The sequence below is a fragment of the Castor canadensis genome, chromosome 3 (assembly GCF_047511655.1).
Source record: "Castor canadensis chromosome 3, mCasCan1.hap1v2, whole genome shotgun sequence".
Taxonomy (NCBI): Eukaryota; Metazoa; Chordata; class Mammalia; order Rodentia; family Castoridae; genus Castor; species Castor canadensis.
Window position 1 is genome coordinate 17,476,126 of NC_133388.1, and position 18,389 is coordinate 17,494,514.

An 18,389-nucleotide genomic window follows, 5' to 3' on the forward strand; every position below is an offset into this window, starting at 1 on the left:
ATCATGTCAGTGTGAACAAAAGAAAACGTTGGCCACGCGGGCACCCCTCACCTTTCAGATCAGGGGTGTTTTAAGCAAAGATGGATGTAGGTACGCATCCTATTTTCCAACCAACTTACTTCAAGGGCAATTACAAGGAAACCACGCGGTCTCCAAGGCGTTCCTCTGCACTCTCCCACTGTCTTCTCTGTTAATCTGACTTCCACACTTCTCTTTGGACCCCTAACTCTTCTTGGCCTCTGGGGCCTCAATCTCAACCCTCACCAAGCAGACTGGGCTGTAATACCACATATCATCAGCAGGTGTCGCAGCGCCAGTACTTTACAAAGCCAATTTCCAAAATTATGAGCAAACCGGCAGCCATTGAATGCTTGTTGTATACTTACTAAGCGTTAATGCCAGGTGCAAACTCTTGGCTGGTCTGGGAAACGTGTTACCGTGAGGATTACATTCATTAAATCTTACAGGGCTTTGAACAATGACTGGATCGTGGTGTGAAATTATCACCAGGCGGTGCTGAGGTGGCAGGGACTGATCTGGAAGTAGGGGTCTGAAGCGTGGGTTCTGTCAGCATGGAGTTCCGGTCCCAAGGCTTGAGTTCCATCCTCTGGGGGGTCACTAAGCTGCTGCAATACACCGAGGGCTGGGATTTGCCCTTCTCCACTAGGGAAAGTGGTGGTGGTTTGGCGGTGGAGGCTGGGTACAGTTACAGCTGGGGGGGGGGGTGCCCACTCGGTGGGCCACATCCCCGGCTTCCAACAGGAACTTCTAGAAGGCAGGTAGCCCAAAAGGTGGCAGGGGTGGAAAGCAAGAGGTCGTAATCCTGCAGCCTAAGGTCAACATAAAGTTTCCTTCTTTGCTTTGGGGCCGGAGGCAATCGCACCTGCTCCTGAGCTAACCCCGCATCCCTGGCCCCGGCGCGTCTCCCCGCTGGACACAGGCACGAGGGGCGCGAGTGTGGCTGTTCCACCACGGGCAACCTGGGGCCTGCGTCTCGGCACTGCACCTGCCCGGGGACCTGTGCCCAAGTGCGCAGAGGTCAGGGGCGACCTCGTGGGGGCAGGCGTCCAGCTCCAGGCGTGCTCCGGTGCCAGCGCACCTTGGCCAGCACGTGGCGCCTTCTCGCGTGCGTGCGACCGCAGGGGAGCCGGGACACCACGTGCTGCCCCCCCTCCCGCACGCGTGGGCAGGGCCGCCTACGCTCGGCGTGGGCGTGCGGCGGGGCTCACGTCGGGGAGGGGGGGCCGGGCCCCGCCCACGCCGGCCCCGCCCCTCCCCGCGCCCAGCGCAGTCTCCGACACCCGGGCCCCGGGCCAGGCACCGCGAGGCGGCGCACCGGTCGTCCCGGGCTGCGGAGGGGCGGGGCGCCCGCATTGTCCCTCCCCTTCCCCAGCCCGGGCGGGGCGCCCGGCCGCGGGAGCTGCGGAACGTGGGCTCGCGCGCCCCGCCTTTGTTTCCCGGGCGCGAGCCGCCGCAGCCCCGCGCCGGTCGCTCGCTGCCGGAGCCGCTTTGTGCAGCGGCGCGGGGGGAGTGGGAGGGGGAGACGCGGACGCGGGGGGCGCGCAGCCGGCCGGCGTAGCCTCAGCATGGACGTGACCGTCTCGGAGCTCATGGAGCTCTTCCTGCAGAGCCCGCTGGTGACCTGGGTGAGTGCGCCCGCTCCACCTCCCCTTTGTTGGTCCTCCGGACTGGGGGCGCCGCCCCGCCGGTTCCAGGGTGCACCTCCCCCTTCTCCCACCCCACCCCCGAGGTCGCGGTAGACGCAGCAAGTGGCTCCTGGCCGGGGTCGGGGTCCGCGTCCTGCAGCCCGCATGCTTTCCAACTCTGGAGCCCGCGCCCCGCCGCGCTCCCAGGCTGGGCCAGGGACGGAGTGGGTACACCTGTTCCCGCCCTGCGCTGGGCTGGCGGCTCACGGGGTCCGAAGGGTCACCCCGTCCCCAGGAAATGGACCCTACTCCCCAGGAAGATATCTTCGTGGAGTTTCTGAACCCCTGAGATCAGACAGCGGACGGCGATGACGGATGGGGACTGGGGGACGCTGAGTGGGAACGGAGGGTGGGCGCACTGCTTTCTAAGGGAGCTGAGACGTGAGAAATTTATTGAAAAGTCCTCTTTATTTATTAATTTTTTTCTGCTCTGGAACGCTGGAGAAAAGTGGCCGGGAAGTTTTCCTCCTCCTGCCTCGCGACTGTTGCCTGGCGCGGGAGGGGACAGTGTCGCTGGGAGAAGGGTGGGCTTGGTGCGGCGGGCATGGATGACTCCTTTCTGCACCTACGATTCCAGCCCGCCTTTCCTCCCCCCAACCCCGAGCGTTAGGCCGTTTGTGGCCGTGGGTGACTTCCTGCTTCTCTGCTTTTCCGCCTCCCCGCAGGTGAAAACTTTTGGCCCTTTTGGAAGCAGCAGCCAGGACAACCTGACCATGTACATGGATTTAGTGGACGGCATCTTTTTGAACCAAATCATGTTGCAAATGTAAGTTGCCTCCCTCAGAGAGGAAGGGGCGATGGTGTTTGAGAAGTTTAAGGTTGTGGACGTTGAATGTAAGGTGGCAAAGGGTGGGGTGCTTTGAAGACCAGACCTGATAGCTCAGTATCGAGGTGCTTTTAGGTTCTTGTGGCTTGTAAAAACCTCCAGGACGGGGCACTGGCAGCTTGTTTGATGACGGAAATTTGGAGTTGACTGTCACTCACATGGTGACTTCAAATCCAAGGATTTTACTGTAGTTTGAGCAATGAAATGAAAAAGTCCCTTTTCTTTTGAGGGGCATGAATCTGTAGCAGAGAGTGTCTGGTTACAGGAAGTATCAGGGGTGGGCCTGAGCACCCAAGTGTGAATGTAAATTTTCACTGCACGTTAGGATGCCTGGATTTCTAGCTGCCTTACAGTTCGTTTTTTGCCCCAGAGCAAGTGTAGGTTCCGTTGCCTGAGCTGGGTTAAACGGCACTGTGTTAGGAGGGGCCTAGAGTGTCATATATTGAGCTGCTGTGTGTTTGGAAGCATGCAGCTTAAACAAGGTGCTGGTAGAAGTTAAGGCTTGCTGGAGTGTACTTCAGACCACATCCTTTCCTGTTGCTGAGTTCTGCGGAGCCTGTCTGTCTGTCTGATTGACAGTCAGCTACCATGTAGGTGTTGGCTCCTACTGCTGCATTCTGTTTTTAACTCAGAAACTGCAAGGAGCATATTGGAACTGAGTGTCAGTATGATTCACAGGCACTTGAAGCAAAATAAAACATCCTGATGTTTTCTGGATCAGCCCTTAAGTTAATTTCCTCGCCTAGGACAAGCAGGTTGTCTTAGGTGAGCATCAGTCCACCAGCAAAGGAAAATCAGCTGCTGTTGTTGGCAGCAGGAGGAGGTGTACTTTGTCATATCCAAAAATGGTTTAAAATAGATTCTACCTGAACAAGTCTGTTTTTAAAAAAATTTCCCAATTACCTGGCTCCTTTTGTGTTCATAAGTCATTTGCTGTCATGTGGTGAGAGAGACCCTGCCATCTTAATGACCTTCTTATTGTTGTTTTTTAATCTAGCCGTCTTCACTGACTAGATTCTCAAAAGGCAAATCTGTTGTTGACTTTGGTGATCCTTCTCAGGACCTCTGATGAAGCTGAGTTTTCCTGGGGCCACCTCTGGTGGATTTGAGCTCTCCCCCCATTCTGGTAACCCCCTAAAGTTAGTGGGTTCCGTGGGTTCAAGGAGCAGTGAAAGTTCAACCTGTCCCTACCCAAGCCTGAGACTGTTTAATTTAAAAAGCCAACAGTGTACCAGTCTTTTCATTCAGCTTTTACACCCAGGCTCGGGAGAACAAAAGCCCCGGGCTATTTCTCTTTCTTCTCTGACCTTTGGAATTCCTGAAGCGGTTACCACTTGCTTGTAAATCAGGGAAGCCCGCTGGACCTTTCCTTTGAGAAATGCCAGCTCATCACTTGTTTGCATTTAGCCTGTGGCTGGCTACATTAGGTTGAAGGGCTGCTCCGCTCTCTGGCAGTTTCAAATGTTATTTTCTCCTTTGTGATAAGCCAAGGGATCATTCTGGAAGTGGGAACTGAGACGTTTGCAGCAAGAGAAGAAAGTGGGTGGCTCCCAGGACCACCTTCAGCAACATGGGTTCCTGCTTTTGGGGGGACCAGAATACCCAGCTCTAGGTAACTGGAGGCAGAACAGTGTTTCCTTTTGGAAGTGGCTGAGGAGTGACTGCAGAGGGGGCACTGGGACTTCTGGAGGCTGGTGACACGTTCTGTGGAGTATGTTTCAGTTTCTGAAACTCCTCAAGTTGGAACGTCAGGTGCACGCATTTCACTCTTTGTAAAAGTTACCTCAGTTAAAAAACAGAGACTTGGGGTACATCTCATTGGCAGAGTGCGCCCCTAACATATATGCAAGGGCTAGGGTACTATCCCCAGCACCACAAAAAGATAAGTAAATAAAAGAATCCTGATCTCAGCATTGGAGAGCCTGCTTGGCCTCTCCTGCTACTGGCACAAGCAGCGTGACACTGGGTGCATCACTCTGTGCCTCAGTTTCTTCATCTGCAAAATGGGAAGTGAAGATTTTCCCTTAAGAGATAGTTAAGGGAGTTAAATGACATGATGTGCTAAGTATTTAAGTCAGTGTGTGCCGCTGAACAGGTGTTGGGATCAGGTATTCACTTATGCAGGTGCCACGGTAATGAAAGGATTTGAGGCTCCCAGAAGAGGTTTTTTTTTTTTTTTTTTTTTTGGCAGCACTGGGGTTTGAAGTCAGGCCCTCACACATGCTAAAACAGGCACTCTATCAGCCTTTCTCTGTGATTTTTTTTTTGGAGATCGGGTTTTTCAAACTCTTTGCCTGGAGCTGGCTTTGAACCCAGATACTCCTGATCTCTGCCTTCTGAGTAGCTAGGTTTGCAGGCATGAGCCATTGACACCCAGCTTGTTCTTTTTTTTTTTTCTCCCCCCAGTCTGTCTTTGTCCCACATACCTAGTCCCTAAATTACTGTGTAATTCTCAGCCATAGCTCTTTCCCAGTGAGAGGCAACACTGGGCCCTGAGCCCAAGTCTCAGCCCTGCATCTGACAGTACTTCAGCTGGGCCTCAGTTTCCCCTCTGCCCAGTGGAGCAGTGGCAGGCTAACTTACAGATGCATGATCAGGCTGTTGGACGTTATCTCCCGCTGGGTGTCCAGAGACTGTATGCTGCTGCTCTATTTTGATAAATTCTCCCAGAGGTGGTAGGCACGGGCCCAAGGAAATTACAGAGCAGTGTTGCCTGGCCTCAGATAAGAGGCTGTTACCTAACACCCCAGAGCCATCTGGAGGCTGGCTAGGGTCACGTGACTACACCTGGCCATTGTCTTTGGCAACCATAGAAGGCTGTAGTAGTATAGGAGTTTCTTGGCCCTGGCCTCCTGGTGACATCACCCTCTTCTAGAAACAGGAAAGTCCTGTGGGCTCAGCTTTCAGGGGAGGCCCAGGTCTAGAATTCCTGAATGAGAGAGTGACTTTGAGGGGCCTGGGAGAGCCTGCTGAAGAAGTCCTCTGCGTGCAGCTGCTCTGGGCATCACCACAGCTGAGAACCTCTGAACTTTGGAAATATTTAAGAGCCTGGAGGCCAGTGTCAGACAAGCTCATATCCTTACTCTGTGACTTACCTAGTTCTGTTATGTTCTCCAAGCCTCAATTTCCTGATGTGTAGTAAGGGGGTGGCATTTTATAGATTTGGGGAAGACTAAGATAAGGCATATAGAAAATGTTCGACAAACATCAGTCATTATTGTGGTCCAAGCAAGGTCTGGAGCTTGTGTGCAGTGCAACCGTGCTGGAATTCCTGCCTGTGTGCATCCTCCTCGTGCATCAGCACCTATGAGAGGAGCCACCAATCGATTTGACGTGATGGCTGTGTAGTGCAGCTGGGGATTCCTGCTGGGACCTGTGTCCTTGCAGGGCTGGTGGTGAATGCAACTCTTTTGTTTCTTCAGGCTCCTTTCTGACCCTGCTGTTTCCTATCTGCAAAATTCAGGGAAACGCATTAATGACTCAGAGGTTAGCAGCAGCATCAGGCCAACAGGAGAGTTTCTTCAGCTTCCAAAAAGCATTTGAAGGATAATTTCTTCCCCACAATGTCTGTGCCAAGAAGAGTTTAAATTCCCATCTTGGAGACATAGAAGCTGAGGATAAAAAGGCAAATATGTGTTGGTCAAATGAGTTGATGTTGATGCAAAAATGTTGAAACAAAAGGGTTTTTCCTTGGGAACTTGTCATTTCCTTTTTGGTATTTTTTGTGTGTGCTGGGGATTGAACTCAGGGCCTTATACATGCTGGCAAAGCAGTCTCTCTCTGAGCTGTATCTCCAGACTAGTAATTTTCTTTCCTGCCTGTAGCATAGGACTCGTCATTTTTAAGGAGCTTTGAGTCCTTAAAAATTACACAAAAAAATTTAGGGTCATCATAGGAGAATAGGAACATATAGGTGAGCAAAATAAAAATTGTTTCTAATTTTGTGATGTAAAGGTAGCAGTATTAACAATTTGGTTCCTTCCAGGTTTTGCACATGGTAGTGGTACATGTTAACGTACCTGATTTTTGTTTGTTTTTTTTTGTGGTACTTGGGGTTGAACTCAGGGCTTCCCACTTGCTAGGCAGGCACTGTAGCACTTGAGCCTCTTTGAACTCAGGGTTTTGTACTTGCAAAGCAGGTGCTCTACTGCTTGAGCCACAACCCCAGTCCATTTTGCTCTGGTTATTTTTAGGGATGGGTTTCACAAACTCTTTGCCTGGGCTAGCCTTGAATTGTGACCTTCCCGATCTTAGTCTCCCAGGTAGCTAGGATTACAAGTGTGAACCACTGGCACCTGGCTCCACCAACCCATTTTATGTTATTTATTTATTTGGTGGAATTGGGATTTGAACTCAGGGCTTCATGCTTGCAAAGCAGATGCTTTACCTCTTGAGCCACACCTCTAGTTGATTTTGCTCTGGTTATTTTGTTGATGGGGTCTTGTGAACTTTTTGCTAGCTAGGATTACAGGGGTGAGCCCCCCCCCCAGCAAGATCTCTGTTCTCAATGACAGCTTATGCACTTGTAAGATGGGAAGATGGGAATCATTACGTTTTCCCGGCATACAGAACCAAGTCTAGTCCCAAGTTTCTAACAAAGCTTAATAAGAATGATTGCTTTTCAGGGCTGGAAAAGTCTTGTATCCATTTTGCAGATGTGCACACTGAGGTCCAGAGCACTAAAGCCAGTTCTGGAACCTGGGCTAAAATCTGTGCCTCTCGTTCCCATTTCCTGCAGCATTTGGTGAAAGGTAGGCAGGTGGAAGTGAGATCTGCTTCCTTAAGCAAGGTTGAGACTTTTGTTTTGACTTGTTTCCTAATAACCTCTCTTTACCAGAGAGCCTTAGTTAATTGAAGGAGTACTAATGATCACAATAATTAGTCTAATTAGTCATGCAGCAAATGTCAAGGTTCTTTTGGAGTGTTGCTTCAGTTAGCTTATTCTTTCCAAAATGGGAGAACAAAAGCAGGGATGGTCAGAGGCAGCCCTGATGTGCTATGAGGGACTCCCGGGTCCCGGGCTCTGGGTGTGTGCTGTGTCTTTGCACAGTGTGCCCATCTTCAGTGTATACCGAGGCTTTAGACTCCTGGGGTGGCCCCATCTGACTTAAAGGAAATCTAGGGCTGCAATAAAAATAAAATGGAATTGGGGCATGCTGACACAGTCCTGTAAGCTCAGTGCTTGAGAGGCTGAGGCAGAGGGACCATGAGGCCAGCCTGGGCTGGTGATGGAGCTCAGTGGTAGAGTGCTTGCCTGGCATGCATAAACCTGGGTTCAGTCTCAGCACCACAGCAAAATAAAACAAATCCCAATAAAACACAAGCCCTGTGTGTTTTCTAACTCCTGAATTATGCCGTATATCTGTCACTGTGAAATTGGGTCTCACCTCTTAAGGCAGCTATAGACAGTCAAGGGAGGAGAATTGTACCTTTAAGAGAAATTATTTTGTAATGCTGGGAATGTTTCTCCAGCTAAAAATGCCCTTGTGGTTTAAATTCTAAATGCCATCTCTTTTCCTAAATTAATTTTAATGGAACCGTAAATCTTTATTTTCTCAGTAATGAATGAATGGCTCCAAGAGAAACACTAACACGTTAAAATGGCTTGGCCAGACTCTATTATTGTGTGGGGACAATAGGAGATATTGTCACCTGACAATTGAAGAGGTCCTCTGGTGGCCCCAAGGGACCCATGTGACTATTTTAGGGGCTATAGGATGACAAAGTCTGTGCTGACTACTGCATGAAAAAAGTATGGAGACTCACAGTGTATATGTCAAATATTTACTTACAGGTTGAACTTTAGACAGCTGGTGTTAAAGAAAAAGCATTGTTCTTCAGTGACTGATTCAATGAGAAGGTTCTTTTTTTTTTCTTCTACTTCTCAATTTTTCTGTTGTTGGCTTTGCATGAACCAAATGGCAATGAGATGTATTTCCTTATCTCCCCCACACCAGCCCCCAGGAGGCTCTGCACCTTTATCTCAGGGTGTGGATGAAGGCATTGAAGACAGGTCTTTGAGTTTTCTTTGCCTTCATCCTTCCAGGTGTCTTTGGACAGTGGATGGAAGGGAGGCCTTTGTTTCAGTTCTCCTCCAACCCTTTCCTGCACAAAGGGGTTTGAGAAATGCCCTGCATGTAGATGAGTGAAATTGTCAATCACTTGATGTAGCCCTCTAGTTTCATCTCTGCCCGACCTGAGTTTTGTCTGAGGTTGGAAAATGAATGACGCTTGGGGGGTTTCCCACACGAATGATTTGTGTGTCTCAGCATCTCTTATAGGATGCGTTGTACGCCATTTAGTGTCATAAGCTGAGCATGTCAGGTTTTCAAGATCAATTTGTGTCCCTGGAATATAAATCAGGCAGGACCACCAATTCAGATGACAGAGGGAAACCCGTGCATGCTAAGTGCATTGTGATTTCATTATGTCAGAAAATGGACCATTGTCCTCTGTTTTCTGTTGTTCTTGATATTTTACATATTTTGTTTTGCTCAGCTTTTAATCTTGAAGCACAGTTTGGGTGAGATTGTTGGTTTTTATGCCATGTGACATTTGGGTCTGCACTGCCTTGTGGCTGTCCTTCATGGATGCCGTCAACAAGTGGGACCAGAAGCAGCATTGATAAGGGCTGAGGTGAGCAGGTGCCCGGTGGGGCAGCAGAAAGGTGATTGACTCACCCAGGGTCCCAGCATGGCAGTGGCAGAATTAGGATTGGGCTTGAACCACAGTGCCATGGAGGAATTAATGAGGCTTCGGGGAGTAGAGTACTGCCTGGCTGGTGGAGGCTGGGCATGGCGTGGCAAAGTTGGGAGGTGTCATTTCTCCTCCTCTGTTTCTTCTCTCAGAGATCCCAGGCCAACCAATCAGCGCATCAACAAGCATGTAAACAATGACGTGAACCTCCGAATTCAGAACCTGACCATCTTGGTGAGAAGCATTAAGACCTACTATCAGGTAAGGCAGTTCTGCCATTCCGGGAGTTCCGGGCTGTGTCTGCAGCACGGCCACTCAGTGCTTTCCTGAAGAAAGCCGAGAGGAAACGGTGTGCACACTCAGGCAGCTGCCTGCTGACCCTTGGTGCATGTAAGTGTGAGCTGTTGCATTGAAGATAGGTTTGGGTCACATGCTAGGAGGGTCTGGGTTTGCAACCCAGGACCCACATGTCAACAGGACTCACTGGACGGGGCTTATCATCTACGTTCCTGGCTCAGTGTCTCTTGTACAGGAGCCACTTGAGTAGAGGGATAGAAGGGCTGCCCAGGGGAACCAGCATGCCTCTCGGTTGCTAGTAGGAGCCCTGGGCTTGTGGTGTGGAGAGTCCACTTCCCATGTCCACTGCTTCTGATCAAGGTGTGCTTGATGGGTTAGGCTAACAGGCCTGGGGGAAAGGCTGGTTCAAAACCCTGTCCTGGCTTGGGAAAGTGTGTGTGATCTCTGTATGGCAGCATGGCTGGCAACGGGCTGCACCTGTGGACCTTGGAGCCCCAGTTTTCAAGCCTTTTGTTAGCAGGGAAACTTTTCTCATGTGAGTTTTCTTGAGACTCCAGGGGAAGCCACTGTCTCTTTGATTGCCTTGGGACCTCTTCTCCCTCCAGGACCCTGGGAAACAAGTTGAGGAACCACCACTAAAGAATAAGTCCTTTCCAGATCCATACTCTGGGGTTTGGTGCCCAGTCTCTCCTCCAAGTCCTATTCTGGGCTGTTAACTGAGGGTCTGAGGCCTCTGCTTTTGCCCTGCACCCGGAGTGCTGGCTCTGGAGTCAGCTGAGACACTGCTGGGCTGGCTGTTAGGTAGCGGGTGCGGTGACTTGGACTTATGATGAGGGCTGTGGGTGCTGCCAGAGCCTGAGCTGCTCTGTCAACCCAGATTTGAAGCAGGGTGGGAGAGTGTGGGCAGTGCTTCCTTGTTCTGTAATGCTTGTTTTGACTCTCCTCCCATGGGGGCTGGTGAGTGACCTGGGCACAGTGCACAGAGTGGTTCTGTGAGCTCTGAGCATCACCTCCTGGAGGTTCCAGGTTGGCCCCATCCCTTTAGTTACAGATGTCTGAGAGGAGGCTGGGGCTCAGAGAGAAGCCTAGGACAGCTGGCCTAGCAGCCACAAGAAAGTCAGCTTATCTAATGGGAGCCATACTCAGGGCCGGGCATGCAGTAGATAGGGACATTTTAGCTAGTGCCTTCTTGTGACTGCCAGTCAAATGGTGATAGTGCAACCCATGAACTTGGTATCTGTGATGAGGGGTCTGAGGCTGCTCTGGCTGTTCAGCAGGTGCTTAGGGAAAGCCCCTGTCTACAGGTGCCATTCATGGGTATGCAGGTGTTCTCAGGGCCATGTGCCAAGTGCCAGAAGAAGCAGGTGGTACTAAGGGTTCAAGAGATGAGGCCGCTTACCTCTTGGGCAAGATAGGGAAGGCTTCTTGGAGGAGGTGACACCTGAGTGGAATCGTGTGGCTAATTGAGTTTCCAGGTTTGGAGGGTCATAGGAAGGAGAGGAGGGGACAGGTCTGGGTAGAGCCAGGCATGTCGGCCTGAGAGAGTACTGCCCCTGTCTCAGTTACTGACGGTGAAGGCCCATGTATCACATTTCAGCTAAATCAAAACTTTGTGCAGCCTGTGAGCACAGAGAGAAAAAGAGCTCTAAGTGGCCACTCAGAGCCAGCGGCACAGTGCATAGATATGTTTCCCACTCCAGGAGTGGTTGGGAGGCAGAAATTTCTCCCAGCTAGCAGCAAGGAGGTCTCAGATGAGGTGATGTTTCTGTGACTCTTAATGAGTTGTGGAGCAGTCAGGCTGTCACTATGTAGCTATGAAGATGCTGTTTTCAGGCACAGGTGGCCTAGGGGTCTTGGTCAACTCTCAGGTTCCTAGTCTGGGCCGGGCCCCAGTGCTCAGTACCTACTCTAAGTAGTGTCTATTTAAGAGGCATTTTGCTGCTCTTGGGGTTGTGCGTAGAGTTCCAGAAAGTGGGAAATGGTCACACAAGGAAGCCCAGGCCAGTCCAGTCTCAGGCCTCTAGCCTGAGAGGTAGGGCAGGGAACCTGCATCCTGTTCCCTTCCCTCTGCCCTCTCCTCTTCAGGGGTGGGGCTGGAGTCTGTTCTGCCTTGGAGCAGGGGGTGCATAGACACTTATGGGGTGCCCTTGCTGGTGGCCATCGAATGGTCTCCACCTCCCAGAGCTGCTTGCCTGCAGAGAGCGGCCAAGGTGCATGTGTTTGGGGTGACACCTTCATTACCTGTGCACAGCATTGTGCTGAATGTTTTCTCTTCTGATCTCTGGCAAGCCAAAGTCCAGTTCTCACGATAGAGGTAGTACATGCTCTTTATAAACAGCTTGGAAAACAAGTGGTGATTAAGCAGCACCACCCATGAGCCCACCCCCCAGAGACAATCGCCCGGCCTCGTTTAGTGCTTCCTCTTGGGCGTCCAGTGAATAGGTTTTGTTTTGTGCCATTGTGGACGTGCCATATATACAGTTGCTTATCCTGCCTTTTCCCCTTCCACCCAGCACTACAGCAGAAACATGTCACTTAGTCTTGCGAAGAGGTGTTCACAAACATTTTCCCAAAGAACCTGCCTTGCTTCCCTGTTGGAAAGTAGCCCTGGAGGGAATGAAGTGACAGATGTTCCCAGCTGAACAAGGTAGCACACACCTGTTATCCCAGAACTTGGGAGGCAGAGGCAGGAGGATCATAAGTTTGAGACAAGCCTGGACTACCTAGCAAGTTCCAGGCCAGCCTGGTCTATGTAGTAAAACTTTGTCTCAAAACAAAAAAATTCCCTGCTCTTGACTGTGAGTGGGAGGGGTGGATGGGGGTAGGACTCCCTCTTGGGGACTTTTTAAGCAGACACTTCAAGGTAGTGCTGTCCAGCCCTTGTCCTATCCAGCAGAAGACTATTTCCTCCTGTGAGTCACAGGGTAGCAGGGACCCTTGGGAAGGACCAGGCTTCTGAAGGCTGTGATTTGTTTCACAAGAAAGCTCAGGTTGGCCTCTAACAACCCATGGAGACAGAGGGTTATTGACTTTTTTTCTGGGACTTAGGACAGTAGCCAGGATTCAGTCTGATCACTGGCATACAAGGCTGCTCTCGGTCCTCCCCTCAACTGTCATGTTGAGCTCTTCTGGGGTTGGAACCCTGAAATCTGCATTTTTCGAAAGCTCCCCAGCTGCTTGGACAGAACTGAAGATTGGTGGGCAAGTGCAATAGTACTTGGAATATGGTCTGAGGATGAGCAGCATGGCACCGTAGGGGCCTTGGTAGAAATGCTGGTTGCCAGGCCCCTTCCCATGCCTGCTGTGTGAGCCCTCGAGTTCATTTTCATCCAGCCAAAGGCAATGATGGAAATACCAGGTCCAAGAGAACCAGCAGGTCTAAAGAGTTTCCTGTGAGCCCTGGGAGAGTTCCCTCTGGCTGGGCCTCCTGCTGCTGAGGAGGCCCCGTTCTCACAGGTGACTCTTCTCCATCAATTACATGTGTCATGATGGCCTGGTCAGGAAGACAGGGTCCTGGTAACCATCTGATGAGAGAAAGGAGAGGATGCAATGATAGCAAGTGGCCCCCGGGGAATTGCCAGGAAAGGGCAGAGAAAGTCAGAGCTGGCAGGATCTTTTTCTTTACTTTTTTTATTTTTGGTGATACTGGGGTTTGAACTCAGGGCCTCATGCTTACTAGATAGGCGCTCTTACTGCCTGAGCCATTCTGCCAACCCTTTTTTTTCTGAGATCAGATCTCGAATTATTTCCCTGGGCTGCCTCCTCAAACCGCTATCCTCCTAATCTCTGCCTCCTGGGTGGCTAAGATTACAGGCATGAGCCCCTGGTGCCTGGTAATGAACAGGTCTCGCCTCTGCATTTGGATAAAGAAAAAGCTGGCCAGTCTGAAGTGGGGACACCAGCTCCAGGACAAGCCCTCCCCAGCAGGACATGAGTTGAGAGCCTAAAGGGGCCTGGACAGATAACACACTGCCCTGCTGCCTGCCTGGTTCCCTTTGAGCCCTCATTGTGTGATACTCATTTATACTCATCCAGGAGCCACACTCATTTTCTTTTGACTTCATTTTAAACTAAATTTTGGATTTATTTGTGGTGCATTTTGTTCCACTCAGAGCCTTGAATATTCACATTAAATGAGTGTTCATTTGAGAGCAGAGCCAGTCTGAAAGCAAGGCTCATACAGCACAAGTTCACCTCTTGAAGCAAGTTGTGGATGCATGTTAATTATTTGTGGGTGGTTCAGTCCTGGACACCTGAGGCCTTTTTTTATTTTTTATTTTTTGGCAGCTCTGGGGTTCAAACTCAGGGCCTTAGGTTTGCTAGGCAGACTCTCTTTGTTGTGATATTTTGTTTTGCTTTGTTTTGTTTTGTTTTTGAGATAGGATCTCTTGAACTATTTTCCCGGGGCTGGCTCTGAACTTCGATCCTCCTGATCTCTGCCTCCTGAGTAGCTAGGAGTATAGGTGTTAGCCGCTGGTGTCTGACACACCTGCAGTCTTGTGCCTTGTTCTGAGTTGGTGGCATCCAGGTGATGTTTCTACTCTTGCTGTGTCTCAGTGAGCGTGTGCTGTGTTTACATACACTCCTGTTGCTTTGTGTGAGTGACTTTCTCTTTTTTTTGTATTTGTTTTAAGCAGTCCTGGGGATAGAACGCAGGCCTTACAAATGCTAAGCAAGTCGTACTACTGAGCTGCAGCCCAGCCCTGCTGGTCTTTAGACCAGACCAGACCTCCTTAAATGGTAGCACACTGCCTGTGCTCTGTCCCCCGACTCAGCCTTGGTTTTGTGCCTTCTGTGGTAGTCGTATTAGCTAGCACAGGCTGGCTACTAGAAAGGAGAATTATCTTGGGAAATGTGCACACACACTCAGTTTGAAGAAGGAAAAATGATAGTCAAAAGTAAGAACAGAAGGAAATACACTTTTGACATTGTTGTGGGAGCAGCCTATTAACCTGCACAGCTCTGTGTCTGTGTGGAGAAGGCGGTAAGGTTGCATGTGTGTTCTCAGCTGCTGTGAGGGTTGGAGGCCATGCACAAGGGAACCCAGAGTCCAGGAGGCCATAGCTCTAGGCACAAGCACAGTTTGCTTCATAAGTAACACAGGGCCTTGAGTTTGCAGAGGGAAGCTCCCTTCTCTACCTTTGACTTTAAAGATTAAAGAGAAGGGCTGTCCTCTTGGTTTCGTAGCTTCCATTCAAATTCTGAGGAAATTAAAGGTAGTATTTTTGACTTTAAAAGTATTTTCTTATGGCAGGTTAGGGAAATATAAAGGAAATTAAATTTCCCCAATATCTCTCCACCTAGGGACACCACTGTTAAGGCCGTGATTCTTTCTTTCTTTGGTTCTGTGTATTTCTAAGTGTGGGTCATCATTCACACTGGCTGTGATCTGTTCTTATTTTGTTTTCCATCTATAGTGTAGCGAACATTTTTCCATGCTGTTAAATGTCCTTTCATAAAATGAGTTTCAGTGTCGACCTGCCATTTTATCGTGTGGCTGTACTGTCACTGATAATATTTCTGTCTCTGAATTGTAGACAGTGCCAGCGTGACCATACTTGGCACATAGATACTTCAGCAAATGTTTCTTTATTTCCTCAGGGTAAATTCCTAGCAGGGATGTCCTCGGTCAGAGGGCGGGAGTACTTTGAGGATATTTGCTTCTTCTTGACACAATCGCCTTATTTATGGGTGGTTTCTTTTCTGGGGTGAATTCCTGTTTGTGCCCTTCACTTGTGACCGTGTTTGGAAGATGCAGTGTTCTGTGTTGCTGAAGAGCACTGGAGATTTCTGTGTCTCCCCGCCAGCCTGAAGCCCAAGATGTTGGTTTGTTTGCAACAACCACGTTCTACCATGGGGCTTTTTCTCCCCCCAAGCCCAAGATGATTTTTGCCAGTCTGTCTGGGTGGACTCCCTCTCTGCTGGGGACTGATGCAGTTCTGTTTCAGGATCTCTTATGGAGCTGCCTGAGGGACTGTGGAGTGTGGAGATCACAGGGTTGATGGGCAGGGCTTGATTGGGGTGAAGGGTCACACCCCCAGGGGTGCCCATGAACTTGACAAGGCACGGGCTTCTGTGTGAATGTTTGCAGGCAGGTTAGAATGCAAGAGAGCATGAGGGGAAGGAGCACAGGAGGACAGCAGCCTGGGTGGGCCCCTCCTTGCCTCTTCCTGTCCCCCATTCCCTGGCTAGCTCATTCAGAGTGAGAAAATATGGGAGAGGAAGCTCTGGTGGCCCCCAGTGTGGGTGTGGGTGACTCTCTGGGCCACCCAGTTCTTTCCCTTCTGTTTCTGAAGGCTGTTGTCCATGTCTGAGATGCTCTTGTCTCATGGGGTAGGAGAGAGGCCAGGTCAGCCCATGGCTGTAACAATGCACAGGGACATGGTAGCACCTCACAGTGCAGGCCTGGGAAGGGCGAGGATCTGGGCGAATGTTGTTCTCTAGGGGGTGACACTTGACCTGTATCTTGGGAGCCAGAATGCCAGAGGGGTTTCCTCTGGAGCAGAAAGGTGCCTGAAAGTTTTAGGAACGTGAAGCAGCCTGGAGGTTAGGCGAGGCTCCCGGAGGTGAGTTGAAACACTTAGATGCCATGCTTGAGAATTTGAACTTCGTCCCCATGAATTTGGGAATCTTTGAAATCCAGAGCCTTGTGCATGCTAGGCAAGAGCTCTTCCACTGAGCTACACCCCCACCCCAGAAGAATTTTGAAGGGGAAAATTTAAGAGGAAACTCTGAGGCTGGCTATGGTGGTGAACTTCTGTAATCCCAGCTACTCAAGAGGCAGAGGCAGAAGGATTGCAAGTCTGAGGCCAACCTTGGACAAAAGTTAATGAGACCCTATCTCAAAAACAAAATACAAAGCAAAAGAGGGGGTGTAGCTCAAGTAGTGGTGAGAAGCCCTGGGTTTAGTCCCCAGCACTACCAGAGAGAGAGAGAGAGGGAGAACACTCTGGTACCCATCTGGAAGACAGGCTGGCGTTGGGAGGGAACAGGAATCAAGGCAGGTGGTAGGGTCTGGACTGAGGTGAGCACGGAAAAGAGAGGAGGATGAATTCTGAGACGCAGTGGTGGACAGGCCAGCCTGGGAGTGGGTGTCGGTGTCATGCATTGCCGGAGGAGGCCAGGCCTCCTCTGATGATGAAGAGGGGCTTGACGGAAAGCAGGCTAGCTTGATTTTGGATGTGATGGGCAGGTGGTCTGGGGTCCCCAGAGCAACCCCTCTGGGAGTCTGGACCTGGGAGTCTGGGGAAGGGTGACATGGAAGGGGAGAGGTGGCTGTACCTCCAGGGTCAGAGTGCAGGCAGAGCAGGGGGTCTCCCTAAGCAGGAGGACAGGAGGGGGTGAGGTACAGTGGAGCCCAGAGGAGGGGAATGGCCAATGGAAAGGAGAATCCCCAGGGACGTGGCGCCTGCACACAGAGGGCCATGGTGGCTGGCCTTGCAGTCTTTCTCAGCCGTGAGCCATGGACAGCTGCCTGCTGGGGGTCCCACTGCCAGTGAGATCCATGGGCCGGGGGGTGAGGAGGGGGGCGGAATGAGAGGCTTTCGCAGTCCCAGGGAAGGTTTGCTCCTAGCAAATGTGCTAGGCTTTTGGGCAGTCAGAGCGGGGTGTGGCAGTACCACATTCAGGGCCCTGGAGTTCCCTTTGCTACAGTTAACAGCAGGCCTCAACTCCCAACCTGGTGCTGCTTAGCCTGCTGGCCTGGTGCTGTCCTTTAAGCTCTGTAGTGCAGCTGTTGGCCAGGGGTGGAACAAACAGGGCCCAAGGCCCCCAGTGACCTGCCACATTCCCAAACCTCTTTGGTAGCAGGATTTGTTTCCTCAGGATGTGAGACTTCCAGTTGAACTTGATTTCCTTTCTTTCTCTCCTTCTTGTCAGAATTAATGCTGTCAAAGCATATTGAATAGCAATCACGAACTTGGGGCCTCAGCCCTGAGCCAAATCAAAAGGCTGGGAGAAAGCCAGGCATGGTGGTACATGTCTGTGATCCCAGCACTCGAGAGGTGGAGGCAGGCTGGGCCTACTTCCTGTCTCAAAAAAAAAAAAAAAAAAAAAAAAGGAAAAAAAAAGGCTCGGCAAAAGTGACTGGGTGGGAGGTTAGCTTTGAGCACCTTCAAGCCAGGCCCCATGCTGGGATTTCATAGCCTTCCTTTTTCATCACTACTTCTATCTCTTCTTGGAGGGGAAGTTGCTGGCTGGCCCCATTTTACAGATTAGGAAACAGAGGCTCATGGAGGCAAGAACAGCCCCAGAAAGCTGCTTGTCTTCTTGGTTGTTGGCTGCCTGGAGGAACTTCTTTCTAAAAGCCAAGATTCTGAGTGGGTATAGGGCGTTGTCTGTCCATGCGTGGGATGGACTGACCTTGAAGGTTGGAAGACCTGCATCCATACTGGGGTAGGACTGGATCCTGAGCTGGAAGCCATGTGTATTGAGCCCAGTGCTGTTTCCCAGAGTCTGCTGCTCAGGCTCCCCCTATTAACCAGGTTTCGTGCCAGCCTGGAGGTGCTGAGGAAGGGACTGGGTTGCTTCAAGCACCTCAGAAACCAGCCCTTCCGGGGTTTGGCTCAGAGAGCAGCTGGCCTCAGACTTCACTCCTCACACCTCCCCTCAGCCCAGCAGCAGAAAGCTGAGAATCAGGACTAATTGCAGGGGTGGGAAGGGCAAAAGGTGGGTCTGATGTAATTAGCAGAGTTGGGAGTCTGCCAGGGCCATGGAGGCTTAAAGGCAAGGAGTTGGACAGTGTGTGACATGTGGACATGAGTGTGTGTGTGCAGTTAGTCTGGTTCTTGCAGGCTCCTGCTTCTGGACTTGAGTCCAGACCTTGAATTGCCAGAGGTTTTTCTCTGTCCCTCGAGCTGCCACAC

At 50.8% G+C, this 18,389-nt stretch overlaps 1 protein-coding gene across 3 annotated transcripts in view; it reads left to right on the plus strand.

The window, feature by feature from the left end:
• The first annotated feature begins 1,531 nt into the window (after nt 1–1,531).
• The window catches only part of Ccdc88c (coiled-coil domain containing 88C), a 120,536-nt gene continuing 103,678 nt past the window's right edge, over nt 1,532–18,389 (plus strand). For all 3 annotated transcript variants that reach the window (XR_012446059.1, XM_074067310.1, XM_074067311.1), the window contains exons 1-3: nt 1,532–1,646; nt 2,372–2,472; nt 9,381–9,489. Coding sequence is in view for 2 of the 3 variants with exons in the window: in XM_074067310.1 (XP_073923411.1) it covers nt 1,587–1,646; nt 2,372–2,472; nt 9,381–9,489 (270 nt within the window). In the remaining variant the exon portion in view is untranslated. The remainder of the gene's footprint in view (nt 1,647–2,371; nt 2,473–9,380; nt 9,490–18,389) is intronic.